At 44.1% G+C, this 23,366-nt stretch overlaps 1 protein-coding gene across 1 annotated transcript in view; it reads left to right on the top strand.

Annotated features, from left to right (window-relative positions):
• MYO3B (myosin IIIB) overlaps positions 1–23,366 on the top strand; it is a 253,454-nt gene extending 230,088 nt beyond the window's left edge. Inside the window, exons 33-35 of the mRNA XM_060281215.1 lie at positions 19,579–19,685; positions 20,093–20,139; positions 23,210–23,366. Of these exons, the coding sequence (XP_060137198.1) occupies positions 19,579–19,685; positions 20,093–20,139; positions 23,210–23,336 (281 nt within the window). The 3' untranslated portion in view covers positions 23,337–23,366. The remainder of the gene's footprint in view (positions 1–19,578; positions 19,686–20,092; positions 20,140–23,209) is intronic.

Genomic DNA, 23,366 nt, shown 5'->3' with positions numbered 1-23,366 from the left:
CGAACCGCTGACCTTCTGATCGGCAAGCCCTATGCTCTGTGGTTTAGACCACAGCACCACCTGCGTCTCTATTTAAAAGTAGAAGTAGAAATTGGCAAATGTGTCCTCTTTTTTCCTCTTCAAAACATGGCAACCCTACAAATGTAAAAGGACCTAAAGCTCCCAGTCTTCCAAGAGGTCTTCTCCTACCCTCCCCAGAAGCTGGTCTCCTCTTCTAGAGAGTGTACCCATATCCTGTTCCCTGTTATCCCTGAGGTATCAAAGCCTGGTCTAGGGCAGCCCCAGAGTTAGGGCAGCCCCAAAGAGTTAGGGCAGCCCCAACTGCTGGAGGAGCATTTAGAATATCCCTGCCTACATTCTCCAGGAATGTCCTCTGGAAACAAATTTCTGTTCTCATATTCTTCCAGAGGGCATTCCCAAACCTGAAATTTCCTCAGGAATACTTATAACAATAGAAATCAATGATAAGAAAAAATTCCTTGGGGTTTTTCCTGCCTTTCGGTCGGTACAGACAGGGTGATGCTTAATATCGCTATGTTCATTTTTCTCTTTTCTTTTCGTATGAAACTCTTTTGCATATATATATATATATATATATATATATATATATATATATATATATATATTCATTTTCTCCAGCTGGAAAAAATTAAAACAGAGACACTTCATCAAATCTTTGCTGCAGTCCTGAAGCAATTCTGAAATGTTGACTGAAGCAATCTAACTGCCCTGGAGCACTTTTACAACATCAAACATTTTAATGAAAATGTTTTCCTCAAACCCTAGAGCATTTCCAAATATTAAATGTAGAAAAGGGATGATTTTCTCTCCAGCCCCAAAGCTATTCTAAAATATCCAGTGCTAAGTTGAGGGATAGAAGTGTGAGTGTGTGTGTGTGTGTGTGTGTGTGTGTGTGTGTGTGTAATAGATGTAGACATACACACATATGCGTATTAGTGTGCGTAAGCAATATGACTACAAACTACAGTAGAACTGTAGTAAGCATGGGTTATTCAATGTCCATCTGAACACTGCTTGACGAGTGAATATGTTACACAGTGAAGACTGACTGACAGAATTTGGAATGTTTTGTCTCAAGAAAAACAAATGTTTCAATGTAAGGTACTGAAAGTCTGCTGGGAATTCAACTGGAAATACTTTTCTCCACCCTGACAGACTGTGGAGAAAGTCTGGCTGTTGTGATGACAGATCTCCTTGCACTGGCAAGCGACAAGTTGTCTGAGAGGAGCAGTTTCCATAGCTGCCAAGTCTCCTGTATTCCCCGGGAAACCCCTGTTTTTCCAGCTGTCCCCAGCCGAAAAAAACAGATTTTTTTTGTTTTTTCCCGGTTTATTCTGGCGCGACGGCCATTTTGGAACTGGGCGGAGCATGCTCAGAAGCGACTTTTGATGCTGCTCTGCCCAGTTCCAAAATGGCTGCAGCGCGACTTCTGGTGTGGCGGCCATTTTGGAACTGGGCACAGCAGCATCAAAAGTCACTTCTGAGCATGCTCCGCCCAGTTCCAAAATGGCGGCAGCGCTACTTCCGGTATGCTACTTCCGGTCCGGTCCCTTATTTTTCAGAGAGGAACTTAGCAGGCATGAGCAGTTTCACAACATCTCATCCACCCCCACCCCCACCCCACCCCCATGCTTGCTATATATTCAGAAATGCACAACCACCAACATGTGAGAAGGCCAAGCCTTTTCTCCCGTCACATTTCTGCTTACATCAGCAAAACAGCAGTCTCTCTGCCTTCCTTCGGTATTCCAGCAAGAAACGTAAAACAAAACAAAAAATGGAGGGAAGCATTATTTACCATGCTTTGTGCATCCCCCTTTCTGCATGGTTGGAAACACCATACCTAGCACAACGGGTCAAAACACAGAATATGGAAATCCACCAGGAGTGAATGCAATCATGGCAGTTTGGCCCCGACCACACACCCGAGACCTGTAGTAGCCATATTTGCTGTCTGGCCCTCTCTGCTTATTGGATTTTAGGGATCGCATGGGTCTCCATTAAGGTCTTGGCTTGGGACCTGGGAACTCTGAGTCAAAGTAGGCTTGTACCATGGGATTACCTCACCCCCTGGTAAAAGATAAAAAGGTAAAGGACCCTTGGACGGTAGTCCAGTCAAAGGCGACTATGGGGTTGTGGTGCTCATCTCGCTTTCAGGCTGAGGGAGCTGGTGTTTGTCCGCAGACATCTTTCTGGGTCATGTGGCCAGCAGGACTAAACCGCTTCTGGCGCAACAGGACACCATGACAGGAACCAGAGCACACGGAAATGCTGTTTACCTTCCTGCTGCGATGGTACCTATTTATCTACTTGCACTGGCATGCTTTTGAACTGCTAGGTTGGCAGGAGCTGGGACAGAGCAATGGGAGCTCACCCCATCGCGGGGATTCGAACCGCTGATCTTCTGATCGGCAAGCCCAAGAGGCTCAGTGGTTTAGACCAGTGGTCCTCAACCTTGGGCCTCCAGATGTTTTTGGCCTACAACTCCCATGATCCCTAGCTAGCAAGACCAGTGGTCAGGGATGATGGGAATTGTAGTCTCAAAACATCTGGAGGCCCAAGGTTGAGGACCACTGGTTTAGACCACAGCGCCACCCGCGTCCTAGTCCCCACCCCCTGTAACCCCTGCCCTCTCATGCAGGTAACTTTATCTGGTTGGGGTTATTTCTCCCTCTCTCCAAAGAGAAGGACAGGAAATTCGCTTTCTGGGACCTTCCTCCCACAGTTCACAGGAGCCAAGCCATTGTATATTGAATTATATTAGGATAGTTACCTTCCAGAAATGTCTATGCTACATTATATATACACAATATATTGAGGGTATTGTGCAACATTCTCTATTCTCCTTGGAGAGGAGTCTAGTTCAAGTGGCTGGGGCCGGCCTCAACACACAGCAACATGAAGCAGAGGCTTAGGGCAGCAGATTCCGTTGAGGACACCCTTTCCCAGCATCTTATCTCAATTTTTTGTGCCATTAAAAATGCAGGATTTTATGCTTTGGTGTCTAATAGTGGCACTTCAGTCTGCTTGGTTTGTTTGTTTGTTTGTTTGTTTGTTTGTTTGTTTGTTTGAAGGTGCTGTATAAAAGAGTAGTGATAAACATTTAAAATAATAATAATATAAAGTATGCAATTTAAAAACAACAAAACTAAAAGATGTAAGCATAGTTGTAGCTCAGCAATTTTCCAGACCAGGAAGAGGGAGGATAAATGTTTATTCTCACAAGAGCCCTGCTAGGTAGTTTTAGGCTGAGATATAGGCTCAAGTTTATCCAATGAGTTTTGTGGCTGAGTAGGGATTTGAATCCCTATTCTTTGCACACTGGCTCTACTAAGTTGCTCATCTGTTCCTTGTTTCCATATTTTTGAAGAAAGAGTGAAAAGGAAGGAAGGAAGGAAGGAAGGAAGGAAGGAAGGAAGGAAGGAAGGAAGGAAGGAAGGAAGGAAGGAAGGAAGGAAGGAAAGCTGAGGACTTGCAAGCTAGTAGCCACAGGCAATTGAAATGTGAACAATAAAGTTGTGACTCCAACCTTCTTAACTGAGGACACAGCATTCTGGCCTGACAAGAGAGTCATTTTCTTCACTGAGACCTTTCCAAAGTTAGTTATACAATTGGTAGTTTCTTAACTACAGCTTCCTTGACAACTTTCATCATCTTCATCTTCTCAACTGCTGGCTCTCAGTTTCCAGAGTTTCTGCCTTTAAAAAACAAACAAACATTAATATCCTTTCTTTCAGAAGCTTTCTTTCCCAGGTCATCTTTCCGCCTGCCATTTCTGGCTTAATCTACCTGTGATTTATACTTTTAAAGGGTCCCCCTCGAGATTGTGAAACAGTTTTTGAAAATAAAGCAGCGTGCCTTCCCTGCTTCCAGGGCAGCCAGAACAGATCTCAATAACTGGTTCTCTTTCTACATGGCTGGCCGCATAGGATCAGCACGAGAAAACCAACCTCTGAGGAACTGGGTGTAGCACTCAAAGGAGAAACTAAATCCTCGAGCGTTCTTAAATCTTCAAGTCAGCACATACATGGGCTACGTTTTTTTTATGTGCTGTGTGCATTTGGCAATTATTTAACAGTGTGAGCAAGTGGATTTAATGATCTCCCTGTGATTTATGCATAACTTTTATTAATTACGCCAGTGGGAATGAATGATGGCGAGAAATAAAGCCAGATGTCTATTCCATATTATTCTCAACAAATAAACTCTTGAATGCTATGAAATTTTGCTGCTTCTTTTTTTTAACAAGAAACTTTACACGTGATATTTAACCCTTCATTCCTTCCCAAGCCATGTATAGCAGTGTTCCCCAACCTTGGGCCTCCAGCTGATGTTGGACTACAACTCCCATCATCCCTAGCTAGCAAGACCAGTGGTCAGGGATGATGGGAACTGTAGTCCAAAAACAGCTGGAGGCCCAAGGTTGGGGAACACTGACTGATGTATAAGATGAAATAGTTTTATCCCCCATGCGCCCTGCTTGTTAGCCAGATATGCAGAGGACAGCGGCGGAGGAAGCCGCTCGGGCACCTGGGGTGGCGTGCCCAGGGGCGGGGCGCACCACAGGGCCTCCAGAGTCTGCCTGCCTCCTCCCACTCAGCCGCCCTACAGCTGTGGGGGAGGTGGCGGGCAGACTGTTTCGGCAGCGTGGAGCCTGCGCGCGCCCAAGCCACTGCGTCTCTCCCAGGAGAGACATGTGGTTCGGGTGCACTGCAGGCCCCGCGGTTAGTGTCACCCGGCATTTTGTCACACCCCCCCTCAGTGGTGACACCCCGGGCAGCCCACGCCCACCACACACCCTTCCTCCGCCCCTGGCAGAGGATGCAGGGTCAGGCCATCATGTTGCACTGAGGGCATTTACAACTGGTCGTTGGAAAGTGAGTCTGTCTTTTATGAAGGCAGCCCTGTTTAGGGAAGTTTTTAATGACTGGTGTTTTAATGTATTTTTTTATCTTTGTTGGAAGCCACCCAGAGTGGCTGGGGAAATCCAGCCAGATGAGCAAGGTATAAATAAATTATTATTATTATTATTATTATTATTATTATTATTATTATTATTACAACTACTACTACTACTAGCTGTCCCGGCCACGCGTTGCTGTGGATCATCCCTGTGACTGCCCCACCCTGTCCCGACCCATGACCTATTCTGTTCCCTTCCCCCCCCCCCGCGGCTCATTCCTGTGACTCCCCCAACTCTGTCCCGACCTATGACCTATTATGCCCCCTCCTCCCCCACCCCCAGGTCATCCCTGTGATTCCCCCCACTCTGTCTCGACCCATGACCTATCCCACCCCCTCCACCCCCCGGCTCATTCCTGTGACTGGCCACACCCTGTCCCCCTCGCAAACCCCTGCAGCCTGGCCGGTTCCCCCGCATGGTGTTGTTTTCTGTTAAAGGCCCATATTCAGTTGGTTGGAATGTTCTGTTGTGATGTCACTGATAGTATGCAGCCAATGGCAGCAGGTGAGGTGTATGTTCCTTTGACGTCCAGTGGAGGGCGCTATGTTTTTTGAGAAAATTCCATTTTTATCTGCCAAAGGTTTGCCACGTGTGGAATCTAAGGTTATGTTGGCACTCGTGTATTGGTACTGGGCGCTGTGTCCAAATTTGAACACAATCGGTCAAGCGGTTTCTGAGAAAAGTGGAAAGTCCCAAACATGGACCCTTTACGTGTATATATATATATATATATATATATATATATATATATATTATTAGAATCGACTTTTTGTACCTTTGACTGAACCATAACAGTGCATCTGTAGACTTACAAAGGTAGGGTTGCCGTATTTCTTGGATTTTTAAAGCATTTATTTTATTTTAAAAATTGCCCTACTTGCCATACGTCTGGGTTTTCCCAGACATTTTGCCCATTCAGCAAAAATCTGCCCAGACGCCATTTTTGGAGCCCAATTCCCAGATGTGTCCAGGAAAACCCAGATGTATGGCAACCCTAACAAAGGCTGTAGCCTTCTACTTCGTTTTTCCACTGCTTGAAAGGACTAGGTTGTCCTTTTAAAGAGATAGGGTTGACTTATTTTCTGCTGCTGCTGTTCTGCTTTCTGTCTTCCATTTGTCACCATCTAACCAAGGATCTCAGTTGGTCCCTTCTGCCTCTCTACAATCTAGAATGTACATCTTTCCATTTAAAAGCAGATTAAGATAAAAGTAGCCACAGGTTTGGTAACATCTACGATTACATCTATGATGTCATAAGAACTGACTCAGATTTGACATGGGATTGGATATCCAAGTATACATATTTTTATGTCCATTTAGGCATTGTAATAAGTTAGACTCTCTGATTCCAACCCAACCAAAATAAAGCATTTTAAATTCCATTGATTTCAGATTTTTAAATAAATTCTATTAGAGGTTATAGAGAACAATACAAGACTTAATATCAAATATCTTTTTTATCCAACATTAGTCTAATAAGACATCAACATAGTGAGGAAGAAAGAGGAAGAGAAGAAAAGAAGAGAGAGAGAGAGAGAGAGAGAGAGAAGAAGAGTTAGAAAAAAGTTTAAAGAGAAAAGAGAAAATAAACAATACTTGCTTAATTCACTCTAATATAATACCCAACTAAACCACTTTCTATAATCCAACATTATCTTCAGTCCCCAGTTCCAAATGTCGTTATTTCATTTCCTTTTTCACACACAAACTCTATGAGAGGTTTCCAATCTTTAGTAAATGTTAACAACTTTTCTCTGATTAAATTAATTTGCATTTATTTCAATGAGAGGGTTAAGCATGAACTTAAGTTGTCTCCTTCTGAAATCAGTGAAACTCTAATTAACTTTGAGTCCAACTAAGCTCAATGGGACTTATTCTCCAGTAGGTGGGATTGCCATCTTAAGTGATCCTCTTTGGCTTGATCATTTCTTTTGTTATCTGTAGAGTTTCAAAATCCCAGTGATCTCACAAATGAGTTTATGTGTTCCCAGCTCAGATTCTGATAATTTCTCAGACTTCACATACCAATATATTGATGTGATAGTTGACAGTACCAAACCACATGCCAATATGTTCATCTACCATGATGTCACTGGCCAAGCTCAAACTAATAATTAAATCAAGCAACTATTGTCATCTTTTATTTTGGCCTTTTCTGACAGATATGGTTAGACAATAGAGTGCTGCCACTGCCAGCATTATGTTCTCAGCCTTTGGTTACTGTCAGATACCGCTGAGAACTAAATTGTGCCAAGTTTGGTGGTGGTTATTAATTCAATATGGCATATTAGCAAAGTGTAAGTATAGCATTTTTATGTTATGAATAGCTGTCAAACTGTTCCACTTTGGGCAAAGCCTTTTCTGCACTTCAAGGACTGATATAGTTTGGAATTTAAAAGGGATGGTCAGGAAGGAAGTTGCCAAGAACGTAAGTCAAGGGTGGGATAGCAGAGAGGAGGAGGAGAGTTTGGATTTGATATCCCGCTTTAGCACTACCCTAAGGAGTCTCAAAGCGGCTAACATTCTCCTTTCCCTTCCTCCCCCACAACAAACACTCTGTGAGGTGAGTGGGGCTGAGAGACTTCAGAGAAGTGTGACTAGCCCAAGGTCACCCAGCAGCTGCAGGTGGAGGAGCGGGGACACGAACCCGGTTCATCAGATTACGAGTCTACCGCTCTTAACCACTACACCACACTGGCTTTCATCAATGGAAATGATGAAATAACTCTCCACTCATATCCTCAGTAAAGGGTTTGTTGTTGTTTAGTCGCTCAGTCGTGTCCGGCTCTTCGTGACTCCATGGACCAGAGCACACCAGGCACTCCTGTCTTCCACTGCCTCCCACAGTTTGGTCAGACTCATGTTGGTGGCTTTGAGAACACTATCCAACCATCTCGTCCTCTGTCATCCCCTTCTCCTTGTGCCCTCCATCTTTCCCAACATCAGGGTCTTTTCCAGAGAGTCTTCTCTTCTCATGAGGACCTGAGGGTATATTTCAATGCATACATCCAAAGAAACAAAGCAAACTTAAATCCAATTGAAACCAATTACTATATAAGGTTTTTTTTTTTCATATCTAGAGAGCCTGCTTAAAAAAAATGAAGGGACAAGCACAGGCCCTATCTTCCAGGCCTGTAATCTAAACAAGGCAAGGCACTCAGTGAATGGGCCTGGTGGGAAGTGGTCACAGTGTGATATCAGAGACTGAAAGTTTAATCCTGTGTTCAGACAGATAAAGCCAGACCTTCAAGAAGTACCTTCTCCCTCTTCCTTCTGCAGGATTCATGCAATGACAACAGTGGCACTTCCTAAGATCAACTTCTTATTTCAAATTATATTAAGCAGAATCGCTTTAACAGAAATATGTGACAATTCCACCACAATCAATCATATGTGCCAACTCCTAGGGACCGAGGCAGTTTCGGTGCCCCCCCATAGTGTTTTTTTAGGGGGGGCATTTTGAAATGAATTAAATGCTTGACAATTGACTTCAGCAAGTTGACAAGTGCTGTGCATTTTTCTTCAATAGATTTAGAGAAGGGAGCTTTGGGGATAATGATATAGCCATTTGTCTTTTCTGAAACTGTTGTGTTGGGTCAACATCTAGGATGTACATCACCCATGAGTTGTGTGACATGTTTGTCATTTTATTTATTTATTTAAAAGGCACTTTTGTGACCAGTGTTAGCCAGTGTGATTTATAAGGGTGTTCCCTACACATGCTCAGTAGGAACCCATTGTAAGAGCAGGTTGAGTGGAGTGGGGAGGGATGGAATGAAACATTGGAGGATGGGCAGATGACAGATTGTGGCTGTGTAAGACCCAGAAAATGCTAAGGAAAGAGGGGAGATGAGAAAAATGACATAGTCCCAAACTAGGGTTCTCAGCCTTGAGCATTTTACAATTCCGGTGGGCCAAGAAGTTCAAAGTTGGCTATGAAAGGAGACAAGGTGCAAAAATCACAGATGTGTAAAAATAGTTCAAGGGACATGGAGGTGATAAGGAAAATATCCCTGGACTTCTGACAGACAACTTTTGAAGGCAAAGGGGAAAGGGAGATTTAGGGAGCTTGGTGTGTGCTTCACCTGCTGAATTTCTTCTTTAAAGCAGGGTGGGGAACATTTTTCTGACCAACAGGCCAGATCCTTATCTCCCCAACCCTGGCAGGCCAAATTTGACAGGTAGGCAAGGAAAGGGAAAAGTTGGGAACTTTATTTCTAATGTCTTTCTGTTGTTCTTTTCTTAAAACGAACTGGTTGTTACAGGTAAAAAAGGAGAATGGCCAGTAAAAGTTGTCACCCCGTTAGAGAAAGTATAGGAGCCTTGTAATTGTAACTTGCATGATAGGGTCCGTTACATAGACTCCATGTGTCTTATTCCAGTGAACAGACAACTCTCAGGCTTAGGTCTACCACTCTGCCACTGACAGCCAAGCTTGTAGACTAGAACCCACACCATGAGCTGTATCAAATCATCAACTGGTAGATTTTGCACATTGTAACCTCCAGATTGTCACTGTTTTGAGGGAGGGGTTGAAATTTAGGTTTGTGCAATTAAGGTAGATTAAACCACTCTTTCACCTCAGCACAATAAATCCACTTTTCATTTTTGGACCTGAAAAGTATGGGATGAACAAATGATTAATGGGAAGCTGTATGATTACCCCACAAGCATACCAGGAGGAATTGCTCGTTGTTGTATAACTGCCCTGTAAACAAAGCAGAACAAATGCTCAGTACAGACTGAACAGAACAGCCACGAAAGCTTTGTGCAAGCAAATTGGGACGAATGATGAATAAGTAGATCATCTGGAGATGTGCGTGTATAGGAGAGAATTGTAAACACTGAGGCCAACAACAAAGCATCTTGAGGCACCTTGGCTCCTCATAAACATGTATGAAACAGCCTATAGTCTTTAGAAAGAAAGGACCTTGAAAAATGTGTGATCTTTGTAATTTAAAGCATGTGATTCCACACAGAACTGGTGTCCAAAGTGAAACCATAAGTCATGAAACCACGCAGAGGGAGATGCATGGCTTCTGTTACGAGCGCCTTCTGAGAGCATGTGTGCGAGTGTGTATTCAAATGGTTCTGTTTAGAGGTTATAAACAAAAGGCAGCTCTCCCCGTTGTAGTAGAGTGTGTGCCACAGATTCTGGGATACAAGTGACATCAAAGCAACTGCGCTAATGAATTTCCTTAGCATTCATTGGCTCTATAAATGTGCTCCATCTGAGTAAACAAAGCTGCTGTTGTTGGGAATTAGAAGTGGTTGAAAAGTTGGAATGTTTCAAAGAGAAGTGAAAAGAAAAACATCTCCCCTTGACTGCTTCAGAGTTATCAGATAGGCACATGGGTGTCTGTGGGGAGGGGCAAAGGAGGCACTTAACCACCCCCAATCCTAAATGTATGTATTGATGTACATACACACATCCACACACACACACACATTCAGATTGTCAACAGGATGTTTAGAGTGATCTCTGAAACCATTCCAACTGAGTGTGGCTACCGGACTCTGACTCTCTGCGCTTTTTTGATGAAGTCTTCCTGGTCCAGCAGGCAGCTCAGATGAATGACGCAGCTTCTGGTTGAATGATGCTGCTTCTGCAGATGTTGTAATATTTGGAAACCCTAGAAACATAATGATTATATAAGGAGTTGTGGTGCTTTGTTACAATCAGTTGAAAAGTTTGGGGGTGCTGCTGGGCCCAGCTCTGCTTTTTGAGGAGCAGGTCAAGGCAGTGGCCAAGAGTAGAAACTAAAAGGGCTAACATGTTGCTCAGGGAATGGGTAGAGAGAAACTCCTTTCCTTGGGAAAAAGAAACTTAGTGCTACTGTTTTGATTGGTTCAAGGAGGTGGGAAGGCACAAGGTTTTTCTATACAGTCGTACCTTGGAAGTCGAGCGGAATCCGTTCCAGAAGTCCATTCGACTTCCAAAATGTTCAGAAACCAAAGCATGGCTTCTGATTGGCTGCAGGAAGCTCCTGCAGCCAATCAGAAGCTCCAGAAGCCACATCGGATGTTCGGGTTCCAAAGAACATTAGCAAACTGGAAAACTCACTTCCGGGTTTGCGGTGTTCAGGAGCCAAAATGTCCAAGTACCAAGACGTTTGGGATTCAAGGTACGACTGTACAAGGTTGCTAGAGAAGGAAAGCAGAGAAGCGGAGCTATTTCACTTTTTTAAGCTATGAATTTCGGCAACTAAGAAGACAGCTTAGCTTGAAAGCCCTAGCCACATCCTGAAGATACTGCTTCAAGTATGTCATTTTATGGAGAGCTCAGTTGGTTAGAGCATGGTGCTGATAATGCAAGTCTGATTTTCCAGCATTGCAGGGGGTTGGACTAGATCAGGCATCCCCAAACTGCGGCCCTCCAGATGTTTTCGCCTACAACTCCCATGAACCCTAACTAACAGGACCAGTCTGTTATTGTAAGGGGGCGCTTTGATCCAGCAACGGTTCCTGTCTTGGGATCGGGTTGCCTCTTTTCTGCCAGGGAAGGTTTCATGGACCCTCCACAGCTGGCCAGATGATGGGCGAAGCGTTTCTCGTTGCAGCACCACTAGGCTGAGCCAAGGCTGTACTTCTCGAATGCCTGCCTGCCGCACAGTTGCCCAGAGCACGGAAGCCCTCACCGGGGTGGTGATGGTGGTGATATGCCTACTTGAACATATAGAAATCCTTAGGTGATAACATGTGCTTTTGGGGTTGTGTCGCGGCCGCCGCTTCGCGGCGCCTAAGTGAGACCAGAGTCAGTTTCACCTGGGCTCCATAGCCCCGCCCACGTTCCCACTTTGTGGCCCCTCCCCTCCCGTGCCTTGCCCCCCCCCCGCAGTTTTGATCCTGGGTACGCCCCTGGATGGGGGTTCAAACATAGTAGGAAAAGAAGGCGCACAAATCAGGAGCACAATTCAGGGCAATCTATCCTCAAGCAACCTTTGTCCATAGCTTATTCCTCAGCTTGGGAAGGAGCATAAACAACCCTGGCAAAGTGAATTACAGTGGTACCTTGGCTCTTCAACTTAATTCGTTCCGGGAGTCCGTTCCAACTCCTGAAATGGTTCAAAAACCAAGGCGCTGCTTCCGATTGGCTGCAGGAGCTTCCTGCACTCAATCGGAAGCCGCAGAAGCCGCATTGGACGTTCGGCTTCCGAAAAACATTCACAAACCGGAACACTCACTTCCAGGTTTGTGGTGTTCGGGAGCCAATTTGTTCAGGAGCCAAGCCGTTCGAGTACCAAGGTACCACTGTACTTCTCACTCATTCTGGGATAAGTCAGTGACAGCAGAGATGTCACATACCTCAAGATAGCAACATGAGAAACTCACAGAATTATCGCACTTACAGGGCCTTAGTTTGTCTTTGTAAAGACTTTGCAAAGACCTTGATGCTCAAGGAAGCTGCTTCTGTTTCTGTGCCCATAAAAGTGAGGTCCTGCTTTCAGGATTTTGCTAGAAACTTATATGGTGCTGAAGAAATATTTTTTTCCCCCTTTGGAATCAACATCCTAGACCAGCTTCCATTCATTCTTGTAGTTTCAAGACAGAAGAAGTACATTTCCCCCCATTTCCCTGAGACTTCAAGGGGGTGGGGGATTGAAATCTTGAAAGAAGAGATGCAATCCAAAGGGAAACTGGAAATTCTCAAAAGCATCAAAATACATATAAATACATATAAATTATCAAAGGAGAACAAAGACATGTTTTTTTTTTCTTCTACAGAAATCTTCTCCCTAGGCTATAACAATGCATTACTCAGGCACAATCAATATATCTGAACTTGAGAACCAAAGTACTTTGAAATAAATTAGACTAGTAGGAGAAGAAACAAAGAACAAATTAACATGATTTTAAACACTGCTTAAATTTTTATGAACTTGGACCTTGAAATGTTATGATGAGCTCCCAGGAGCCTGTGCTAATATTTGCCAATAATTAAGAGTTGCACTTTCATGTTCCCTCTGATGTGAAAGGTTGGAAATCAGTGAGTTTGCTATCTTTATGGTCATACTGATATATCTTTAAAATAATTGTTTATTTTCTTAATTATTAATGAAATTCTTTAAACGGCTCTATTAAATTTTATTTGTTGGCTTGTTCCTCCACCTCTTGCTGTTAATACCCTAATGCTTGAATACTCCTACTCCTCGCCCAGCTTTACATTACTTTAGATTATTTAGAAGGAATGGAAAATATACATAAAACCTGAAACATGCAGCTCTGAGGATTTGCAAGTACCATCCTTTGAAGTATCCTGGGGAACAAACAAACTGCAACATTTTACCTGCTTAAGGCAGGCAGCATGCCCTTAAAGCCATTCATGAAAGTGACAAGGGTATATTTCAAGCATTCTGTGAATATACTCCAATGAGGTATATTCAGGACTGAATATACAGTATCAGGACTGTTGCTGTTTTAATCATACTATTGGGCTGCAATCCTGTAGCCACTTTCCCAGGTGTAAAACCCCTTGAACTCAATGGGACTTCCTTCTGATCAGGCATATGTAGGGTTGTGCAGTTAGTCCATCAAAAAGCCCTATCAAAAGAGGTCAACTTACTTCAAGAACTCAAGGTGGAGACAGCTCTAACTCGCAACCTGCCACCACCCCAGTAATTTGGAAACTGTGCACCAACGTTGTCAGTTTCAAGATCCCCTCTTTCCAAGGGGCAGGGAAGGGCTCTCAAGAGCTCACTGCAGTCATTTCAAACATTCCCCGTTGGCTATCTTCGCAGGCTTTTAGCTGTTGGGAGGAGCAGAATTTCTCTAGACAGCAGGGAAATGTAAAATAAGACTTCTGCCCGATTATTAGAATAAAATTCTAATCCCGTTACTTATGGGTATGATTTTTTAAAAAGACATTGTTATCAGGGCCTCACTTTCATCTGAACTTAATATTTCTAAAACAAGTAGTAAGATGCAAAAGATGCCATGTAAAGAGAGAGGATTTTTTGTTCTTCCCACCACCACTCTTTTGAACTGAAGGGCTGTGGTGATTTCTCTCTCTCTCTCAAACAGAAAGCCTTGGTGTTCTGACTCACTCCGCCAGCCTAAAATTTTAAATGATGTTGCCCGGCATGCAAATGTTCACACCCTCTTCTCTCTTAAGGGTGTATCTGAGCCAGCACTGTCTCAGGTCCATGCAATCCTCTTCCCTCAAGAATGCCTTTAGCACCAATGTATTCTTGCTGAGTTGCTACATTCATATACACCAGGCACATCCAACTCCCAAGAGACTGTGATCTACTCACAGTATAAAAAGACTGGCTGTGATCTACCCATTGTCATTGCCAAGAGTTGTTGAGGGTTTTTTAGGGGAGGGTTGGCCAAAGTTGTTGAGCTTCTTTTTTGTGGAGAGTAGACCACAAAGTTGTTGAGCTTTTGGGGGGCCAGGGTTGGCGAATGTTGTTGAGTTCTTTTGGGGGGGGGTCTACAAAAAACGCTAAGGCGGTCAATAAACCGCGATCAACCTGGGACACCCCTGCGATCAACCGGTAGATCGCAATTGACCTGTTGGACATGCCTGAGATAAACCCCTCTCTATTTTCCACATGGTTAGAACAGGGATAGCTCTACCCTTCATCATCAGAGGCACTAGTGAGCAATGAAGAAGCACAGACCCCCATTAAAACGCCACCAGAATCTGTAATCCTTTTACAGCAATGGTACCGTATCTAAACTATTCTTGATCTATCAAAATAAAGCAAATTCAGACAGAAGTTTTAATATAGCTGCATAGGATCTGTGCGTGTCTGGAGCTAGCTAACCAAGAGTAGTAGTCTAAGGGTTCATCTCATGGGGGAGCGGGGAATAGGAGTGGGTCTGCTTGTCTGTGCTCTGTATAAACTGCTTAGCTAGATAGGCATCTTTAGAATGAATGCTTGGCAATAGTTTCTCAATCACAGGCTTTCATGGACAGCCATTGATGTAGAGCCATTCCAGTTTATACCACAGTATATGAACAATTGCTAATTTAACGTGCAAGATCCAGATGTCTCCCCTCAAGAAAGCGTTTCTGTTCAGAGGATATGGCAGTCTTTAAGGTGCCGCAAAATTCTTCATTGTTTTATGTGTTCTTGCATTTCCTGGTGAGTGGTAGACTCGTAATCTGGGGAACCGGGTTCGCGTCTCCGCTCCTCCACATGCAGCTGCTGGTTGACCTTGAGCTAGTCACACACTCTCAGCCCCACTCACCTCACAGAGTATTTGTTGTGGGTGAGGAAGGGAAAGGAGAATGTTAGCCGCTTTGAGACTCCTTAGGGTAGTGATAAAGTGGGATATCAAATCCAAACTACTACTACTACTCTTCTTCTTCTTCTTCTTCTTCTTCTTCTTCTTCTTCTTCTTCTTCTTCTTCTTCTTCTTCTTCTTCTTCTTCTTCTTCTTCCCCCTTTATTTTCAGAATAACAATGTCCCAGATGAAGTTGGCTCTCGTCCACAAAAGTTTATGCCATAATAAATCTGTTAATCTGCCACAAGACCCTTGTGGGATAACCAGCCTCATAAAACCAACATGCTTAAGTCTAATTTATGCATGAATGGGTTATAACCATAGAGTAAGCTGTCCTGCTAGGATTAGATCACCTAGGGAGGGACTAAGTAATCAAGCCTTTGTTCCCCTCCAGTCTACCAGAGAAGCTTAATGTTCCTATATCAATAATTTAGGTATTTTCACCACTGTAACTAAGCCAAGTTCTACAACTATATCTGAATGCTGTATGGAAAAGCACAGGAACATGACCTTTGGAGAGTTTGTAAGTAAAGCATTTTTAACTTTGCATTTTTAGACCTTAAAACCTCCACCTGTAAATAAATTCAGACAAGACTCAAATTTTGGTTTGGTTTTTGGCAGAATTTAGGCCACAACTTTATTGATTACATCTGGTGAGTGGTTGCATAGGCTCTGGTTCGACTAGCTCCCTGCACCATTGCAGGTAGCGCTGACCCAGGGCACCAGCATAGATCAGCCCAGGGTGAACACCTGGAATGGTGGAAAGATGGGAACATGCTATGTCCACCACCCAGATGTCACCCTGGACTCAGGCACGGGCACAACCCCTCTCAGGGTTGACCAAACCATTGAGTCCCTGGATTCCTTTAATGGAATACCCTTCGCATAGGGATGGAAAGAGTGTTCCCCCATCCCTATCCCCTGAACTAGAGCCTATCCGCAGCCTTACAAGTTGTGACGATTTGCTACGCGGCAGGCGAAACCCAAGTGGCACCAGCCCATCAGCCAAGTGGGGGAAATTTCTGCTGTGCCCCTGTCCCAACCACAGACGACAGATGACGGCATAGTAAGGTCAAGCACACAAGCCCTAAAAGTAGGGAGAGGTGGGCGGGTGTTCCGATGCACTGACCAAAAGAGGAAGCTCTGAGTCACGTGGATGGGCATATATAGGTCCCTTGATCGGTTTGGCTAGCGTCCCATTGGCCTGATTCAGCCCAGCATCAATTGACCTACCAATAGGGTGTTGTGGCTATCCAATTGTACCCACCCACAACACAGGGTTTGGTTGCCAGGTTGCACCGCAACACGTGCCCTCTTTGAGGGAGGACCCGATTTCTAAATGTGTAGTCTTTTTCTATGCTAGGGTAAGACAGAAGTTTTGGAAGTCACAATGGCATATTTCAAAGGTCTAACAGTCTGTATTTCCGTGGTTTACTTTGCTGCATATTTTGTGATTTTAAATCTCTACTGGGTTTATCTCACCAAAGAGGACTTGCACCAAACCTAGATCTTGGCACCCAGGAAGTCTCCTTTCTATATACCTATTTTTTCCTTGCCACCGACAACTCTTACCTGTTTCTTCTGGGTTCACACCCCTGACTTTTGTCTTGCTCCAGACCTGAAGTTTATCTGAGAGAGGGGGAGGGAGGGAGTGTGTGTGTGTGTCAGGAGTCAGTAAGAGACCAAATGGGAGTGAGCCCACAGGAGATGACCATCAGTGGATAGCTGACATAGCTTGGGTTGTAGAAGCTAGGTCAGCTCAATCTGCAAGGCTACCCAGGCACTCAGGGATTTGGTGTCGGATGGAGAGACATGCTCGCTATAGAGCAGTGTTTCCCAACCTTGTGCCTCCAGATGTTTTGGGACTACAACTCTCATCATTCCTAGCTAGCAAGACCAGTGGTCAGGAATGATGGGAATTGTAGTCCCAAAACATCTGGAGGCACAAGGTTGGGAAACACTGCTATAGAGCACCTGAGGCATTACGCTTTTGCTAATAATTTTTCTCAGTTTGTGTAGTCTTTTATAAATAAACACTAGCCAATAGGTGAATGAGTTGCTTGACCTACCCGTAACTTTAATTTTATGAGTGGATCAAAACGTATGAAAATGATTTGCAAAATCTGTCTAATGACACAGCAGAGAGCACATGTTAATATGGTTTCCTCCATATATGGTTGTCTGTGATAAACGCTACCAGATTTCCCGCCCCCTCCCACCCACCCACCCATCGTATTTTAGGCTACTTACACAAGGAAGACAAATGGGCTCGGCGAAAGGGCATTTCCTTTGGAGGATGCAAGCTACAGACCACCCAGGATCAAGCTGGAAAGCCAGCACAGGGCTTTGCTAAGTCTGAGAATGCAGATAGCTGCAATAGGCACTTTGAATCCATTGTGAAAACAGGCATGAGATAACTTTTTAACATAAATATAAATTTAAAAAATAGCCTAGGATACTAGAGGAGAGTTGCGTGTCCAGCTGAGGGTGAGAAATGGACTGTGTACAATGACAGAGCAATGAAATAAATAAATTAGTTTAGCATTTCAAGAGGTCTTTTGACATCCCCTCTTGCATTAAGAACCTTATAAGCTGGTAGTGGCAGTTGGTTCTATAACTGTGGTACGTAGCCACAAATGACGCTTAACAACAGGGTGTGGGTGTGGGTGTGTCTGTGTGGGTGTGGCTTGTCTGTCTGTCCTCTGTACATTCGAAACAAAATAAAAAAATCCTTCCAGTAGCACCTTAGAGACCAACTAAGTTTGTCATAGGTATGAGCTTCCGTGTGCATGTACACTTCTTCAGATACACCCCTTGAGATATCATCACTGAACTTGGCATAAGGGTTCCTGGGGTGGAAGAGCCCGTTTTCATCTATAATGGTGAAGCAAAATGTTCCAAACCGCACCAATTTGGACGCCTCTTGAGATATCATCACCCAGTTTGGTGTGACGGTTCTAAGACTGTGCCAAGGATCTGCAAAGGGTAGCCCAGGGGCTGTTTGCAAGAGGACTTTCAAACTGCCCTGCCTGTGCCTGATAGACAAACTGAGCAGAATTGAAACCTCCACTGATAAACTGGTGAGCGCTAGGTGCAAGCCTGGTAGCTGCAGGGGTCTGTTCCACCCATGTTTTACCTACATGTGACCTGCTAGGAAAGCAGACCCCTGCAGGATTAAAAAGGGAGTGACCAAGACTGCATAAGTCCAAAGGCAAAAAGAAGAGACCTAATCCCATGACAGGGGGGGTGTCAGAGAAGAACCAGCTACTGCCCCAAAGTTCGGCCTGTGCTAGAATTTGGTCAGTCTCTTACTGGAAGCTGCCCAGAGAGGCTGGGGAAACCCGGCCAGATGGGCGGGGTATAAATAATAAATTATTGGTGGGAACTTATTATTATAATCAGTTATGGCTCCAGTGGGAATAGTCACATTTCTGAAGGCAGCCCTGTTTATGGAAGCTTTTAATCTTTAAGAAATTAGTGTATTTTAATATTTCTGTTGGAGGCCGCCCAGAGTGGCTGGGGAGGCCCAGCCAGATGGGCGGGGTATAAATATTATTATTATTATTATTATTATTATTATTATTATTATTATTATTTCAACATTGGGGTTATGGCCCCAACGGCAGCAGTTTCTTAGAAGTTATGGGCAGAGCCAGGTACTTTCAGCTAGTATCTTATATTTGGGGAGGTGAGGAATGTAACAGCTACTACTACTACTACAGTGGTACCTCTGGTTACGAACATAATTCGTTCTGGAGGTCTGTTCTTAACCTGAAACCGTTCTTAACGTGAGGTACCACTTTAGCTAATGGGGCCTCCCGCTGCCGCCGCACAATTTCTGTTCTCATCCTGAGGTAAAGTTCTTAACCCGAGGTACTACTTCCGGGTTAGCGGAGTCTGTAACCCGAGGTTTTTGTAACCCAAGGTACCACTGTACTAGCAGTTATAGCTTGTCACCACAACACTGAAAGATATGCTTACTATATATAGGGTTTGTATTTGTTTGCTCCATGATTACTACACACACACCCCTGTTCAATTTAGCATCGAACCCAAGGTGGTTTTGGGGGCAGCTTGCCCAGGAGCCCATCCACACCCTTAACATATAGTTGAACCAAGGGGGTGAATCTTGCCTTCAGACCACACCCTGGGATTAGAAAACAAATGCAAAGTTTTTGCTCAGTTTTTTCTCCAAACTCAACACTGTATCCCAGTTTCCACGTGCCTACATAGAACGGCACAGGTTGAGGGGGAATAAATCCTGGAATTAGGAAGCCAGAGCTCTTTTGATTGTAAAATATGCTAAGAGATTTACAGCACCTGGCGTGGCGGAGATCTAAATTGTGTTATCGTCCTGCAGGTTCCCCAAGCTGCCTCGAACAGAAGCTCAAAACGCCCCGTCGAAGGTGTCAGCAGCCTAAAGTGCTGAATAGCCCCGAGGACAACGTTTATTATAACCAGTTAAATGTGAGTTCAAAGTGGCAATAAAGCAGTTTTACTGGCTTTGTCTCCAGTTAATAATTTTGTTATTGATACCTGTTCCAACCCCTCCAGTTCCCCCACCCCGCCCCCACCCCGTTGCCCCCACCCCACCCTGATGTTCTTCAGCTCTCGTCTTGAACATGTGCTTATGCTCTTTATCTGTTGCTTTCATGTCAGGATGTCTGCCTTCACGGTGAATAATTGATGTGGTTTATCAAAGACGAGCAAGATGCATGCTTCATCAGGCTCGCTTGAGCCCTTTGATCAAAAAAATTATGCTGTGACTTCTGATATTATCAGCATCTGCTTGCATTCAACACAAAATCACTTTGAATTAAAAATTAACGACTTGCTGCCTTGCTTTGACTGTGTGTTCTTGGCCCTCTCCACAGGGAACTCTAGAATATCAAGGGAGCAAGAGGAAGCCAAGAAAACTTGGGTAAATAGCTATCTTCTTAGTTCTAAGCAACTGTAAACAGAAGAAGGTCCTTTGTGATATTACAGAAAACGCACAAACTTTCTGGAGAGAATTCCAAAAATAAACAGCCAGACTATCTCAATATAGCAACCTTGGATATTCTGCTACAGAAGCAAACAGAAAACTGCATCTAATCTTGTCTGTTAAAACGTGGCAACCATCTCTTGCAAAGCTGAGGGCAACCGGACAGGTTTTTCTTGACGGAATTTCTGCAAAGTTTTGATTTTTCTTTGTTTGTTTTGTAATGGGTTTGATACAAGTAGTGGACTGGGAGTCCTAGAAGCAGATGTCTGCACTGGCTCAGAATGAGGGGCAGCAAAATGCAGAAGTCCTTCCTGGTCTATGACATGGACCAGTTGAAGGAAGAAAAGACAGAAAAGGCAACGCATTTGTTCCTCAAAGGAGGCGGTCCATGTTCATTCTTGGCTGTGGTCTGCTTTGTTTGCGACTCTTTTTCCTTAAAGGGAAAATCATGCGCACTCTCAATTATGAAGTGTCCCATTCTTGTTTTCCAGTGAATCCCTAGATCAGATAGCCACTGAGTACATGGGTTATAAAGCATGCTAACAACAACAACCACCTGACCCCTCAAAAGCCATCCCAGATAAAATAAGCTTATGATGCTTCTGAACCTCAAATGTGATTCAGACTTATCTGTCACTCTGCGTTTTATATAACTTGCTTGTGTTTTAAAATTGAAAACCAGCTTCAGTGCCTTGGTAGAAAGGCAGTATATATATCCAAATAAAGCGTGTTGTGAGGGAATGGATGCAGTCAAAGAAAGCTGTGCTTGGTCCCCATTGACATCAATGAAACACAAGTCACAATTAACTTGCCCCCTTGATTTCACTGCAGCCTAAGTTCAACTGAGTCTGAATCCAACCCAATTTGTTTGTGAACATTCATTTAAGACTTCCTTTAGTATGTTATGATCCTTTGTTGTTTTGTGTGTGTGCTTACAAACAATAGTTCGACAAATTACCACTATTATTACTACTTTTTTGTGTATGTTATCTGGGAATGGCATCTTGTCTTATAGAGAATCATGCTAGCAATGCAGTTACCTTCTCGTAGTGCCATATAGGAACAGTTTTTTATCTTAGTGTGCAAATTTTAATAACCACTCAGGGCAGGACCAAGGGAGCCCGTTGAGGAAGTGGAAAACACTTCCATTCACACAAGGGAGGAGGCATCCAATTTCTACCAGTGTGTCTCTCACCTAAAGCCCATCACATCCCACACTGTTTCAGAGCATCTCCTGACCTACCAGAACTGCTTGGGGCAGGGAAACAAGGCGCCACAGCAAGGAAGAGGTGCAGGAAACCTTCCTTGTGTGAAATTCCCCTTGCAGTTCTTAGGATCCATCCACAAAGTTTAAGCAACCCATAAGCAGTGGTGCTTGAAGTGCAGGTGGGTTCCCACGAGGCAAGACACAGTGATAACAGCAAGAACGTTTATTGAACTAACAGAACTGGACAACAGAGGCAAAGCAACTTGCTTATATATGTTTCTGAAGGCCTGGGCCCCTCCCACACCCAAAGTGATTGGCTGTCTAAACTTCCAATCTGCGAATCATGACTCAGAGTTTAAGGACCATGACTAAGAGTTTAATGGCAGAGGCCCAAATCCTGACATGTTCTGTGATTGGATATCATGTATCGAATCAGAACACAGGGGCTCAGAATCCTTAGTCCAGACTCAAGCTCAGGCAAACACAGACCACAAAATATATAACAGTGCTATTCCATTACATGAGCATCCGTTGACTATGTGCACAACGCCACAGCATAATTGCTGGGTATTTTTGTCATTGATCCACTGGAAGTGGAATCTTCTCATTTGTGTGAAGCTTCTATGAGTTATTCAGGAAGCATCTTGGTTATTTTAGAAGTATGGCTGATCACTTAAAAACAAACCAGGCAGTCTTCGTGTGGCATGGATTTGTAAGAATCATTTGGTAAAGGTAAAGGGATCCCTGACCATTAGGTCCAGTCGTGACCGACTCTGGGGTTGCGTGCTCATCTCGCATTATTGGCCGAGGGAGCCGGCGTATAGCTTCCAGGTCATGTGGCCAGCATGACAAAGCCGCTTCTGGCAAACCAGAGCAGCACATGGAAACACCGTTTACCTTCCCGCTGTAGCGGTTCCTATTTATCTACTTGCATTTTGAAGTGCTTTCGAACTGCTAGGTTGGCAGGAGCTGCGACCGAGCAACGGGAGCTCACCCCATCACAGGGATTCGAACCGCTGGCCTTCTGGTCAGCAAGCCCTAGGCTCAGTGGTTTAACCACAGCGCCACCTGGGTCCCTAAAGAATCATTTGACAGACACCCAAATCATGGCTTTCATCACTATAGAAACTTTGAAACACTGTAAATCCAAACTGTATTATTGACGAATGATTCATACCCGGCTCCTAAGCAGGAAGTGGCATGCTATGTTCCTGGGTTTTAAAGCCTGGAAGAGTCCTAACTCAGAGCCAACACCTTAAGTTGATCCCAGTGACTCTAGGGAGCTAGTGCATGTCTACTCTGAAGTAGGCCCCACTGAGTTCAGCCGGACTCACTCCCAGGTTAATGTGCATATGATTGCAGCCGGAGTGTGTTATTCTTCGAGGCTCTGCCCAGAAAAGCCATATACTTCACCTAGGGTTGCCATATTTCAAAAAGTGAAAATCAACAAAAGTTGTTGAGCTTTATTTGCAAAATCTCAATGGAAAAATGAGTTTTTGAGCTACTTTTAATGAAATTCGCCAAAATCTACACTTCCGACACGGGCTGCCATATGACCGGATTTTCCTGGACATGTCAGCGGTTTCCGCCCAGACACTGTTTACGAGGGCTAAATACCGGCTACGTCCAGAAAATTCATGGCAACCCTAACTTCACCAGCCAACAGTCAGTCATGAAGCACAAGATTGTTTTTGTTCTACCACCCATACGAAAGCACATTTTGTACCCAGTAAACATAAACTTCTAAAAAAAATGTGGTGAGCCATTCAGAATGGTTTGTGTTTCCTTCTTTTTCCTTAGGCAAATAAAAGTGCTTGATTGGGAGGATGAGTATTACAAATCATTGTCAGCCGCAGATTCCATCACAGAGGAGGAAAACACATTCCAAGCTTTTCCTTCTTCCAGAGGAGTGTCCTTTCGGAGCTGAACTTTTACCACTTAACTCTTTTGGTGCAAT

The sequence above is a fragment of the Zootoca vivipara genome, chromosome 1, assembly GCF_963506605.1.
Source record: "Zootoca vivipara chromosome 1, rZooViv1.1, whole genome shotgun sequence".
NCBI lineage: Eukaryota > Metazoa > Chordata > Lepidosauria > Squamata > Lacertidae > Zootoca > Zootoca vivipara.
This window is presented reverse-complemented; position numbering and strand designations above follow the sequence as displayed.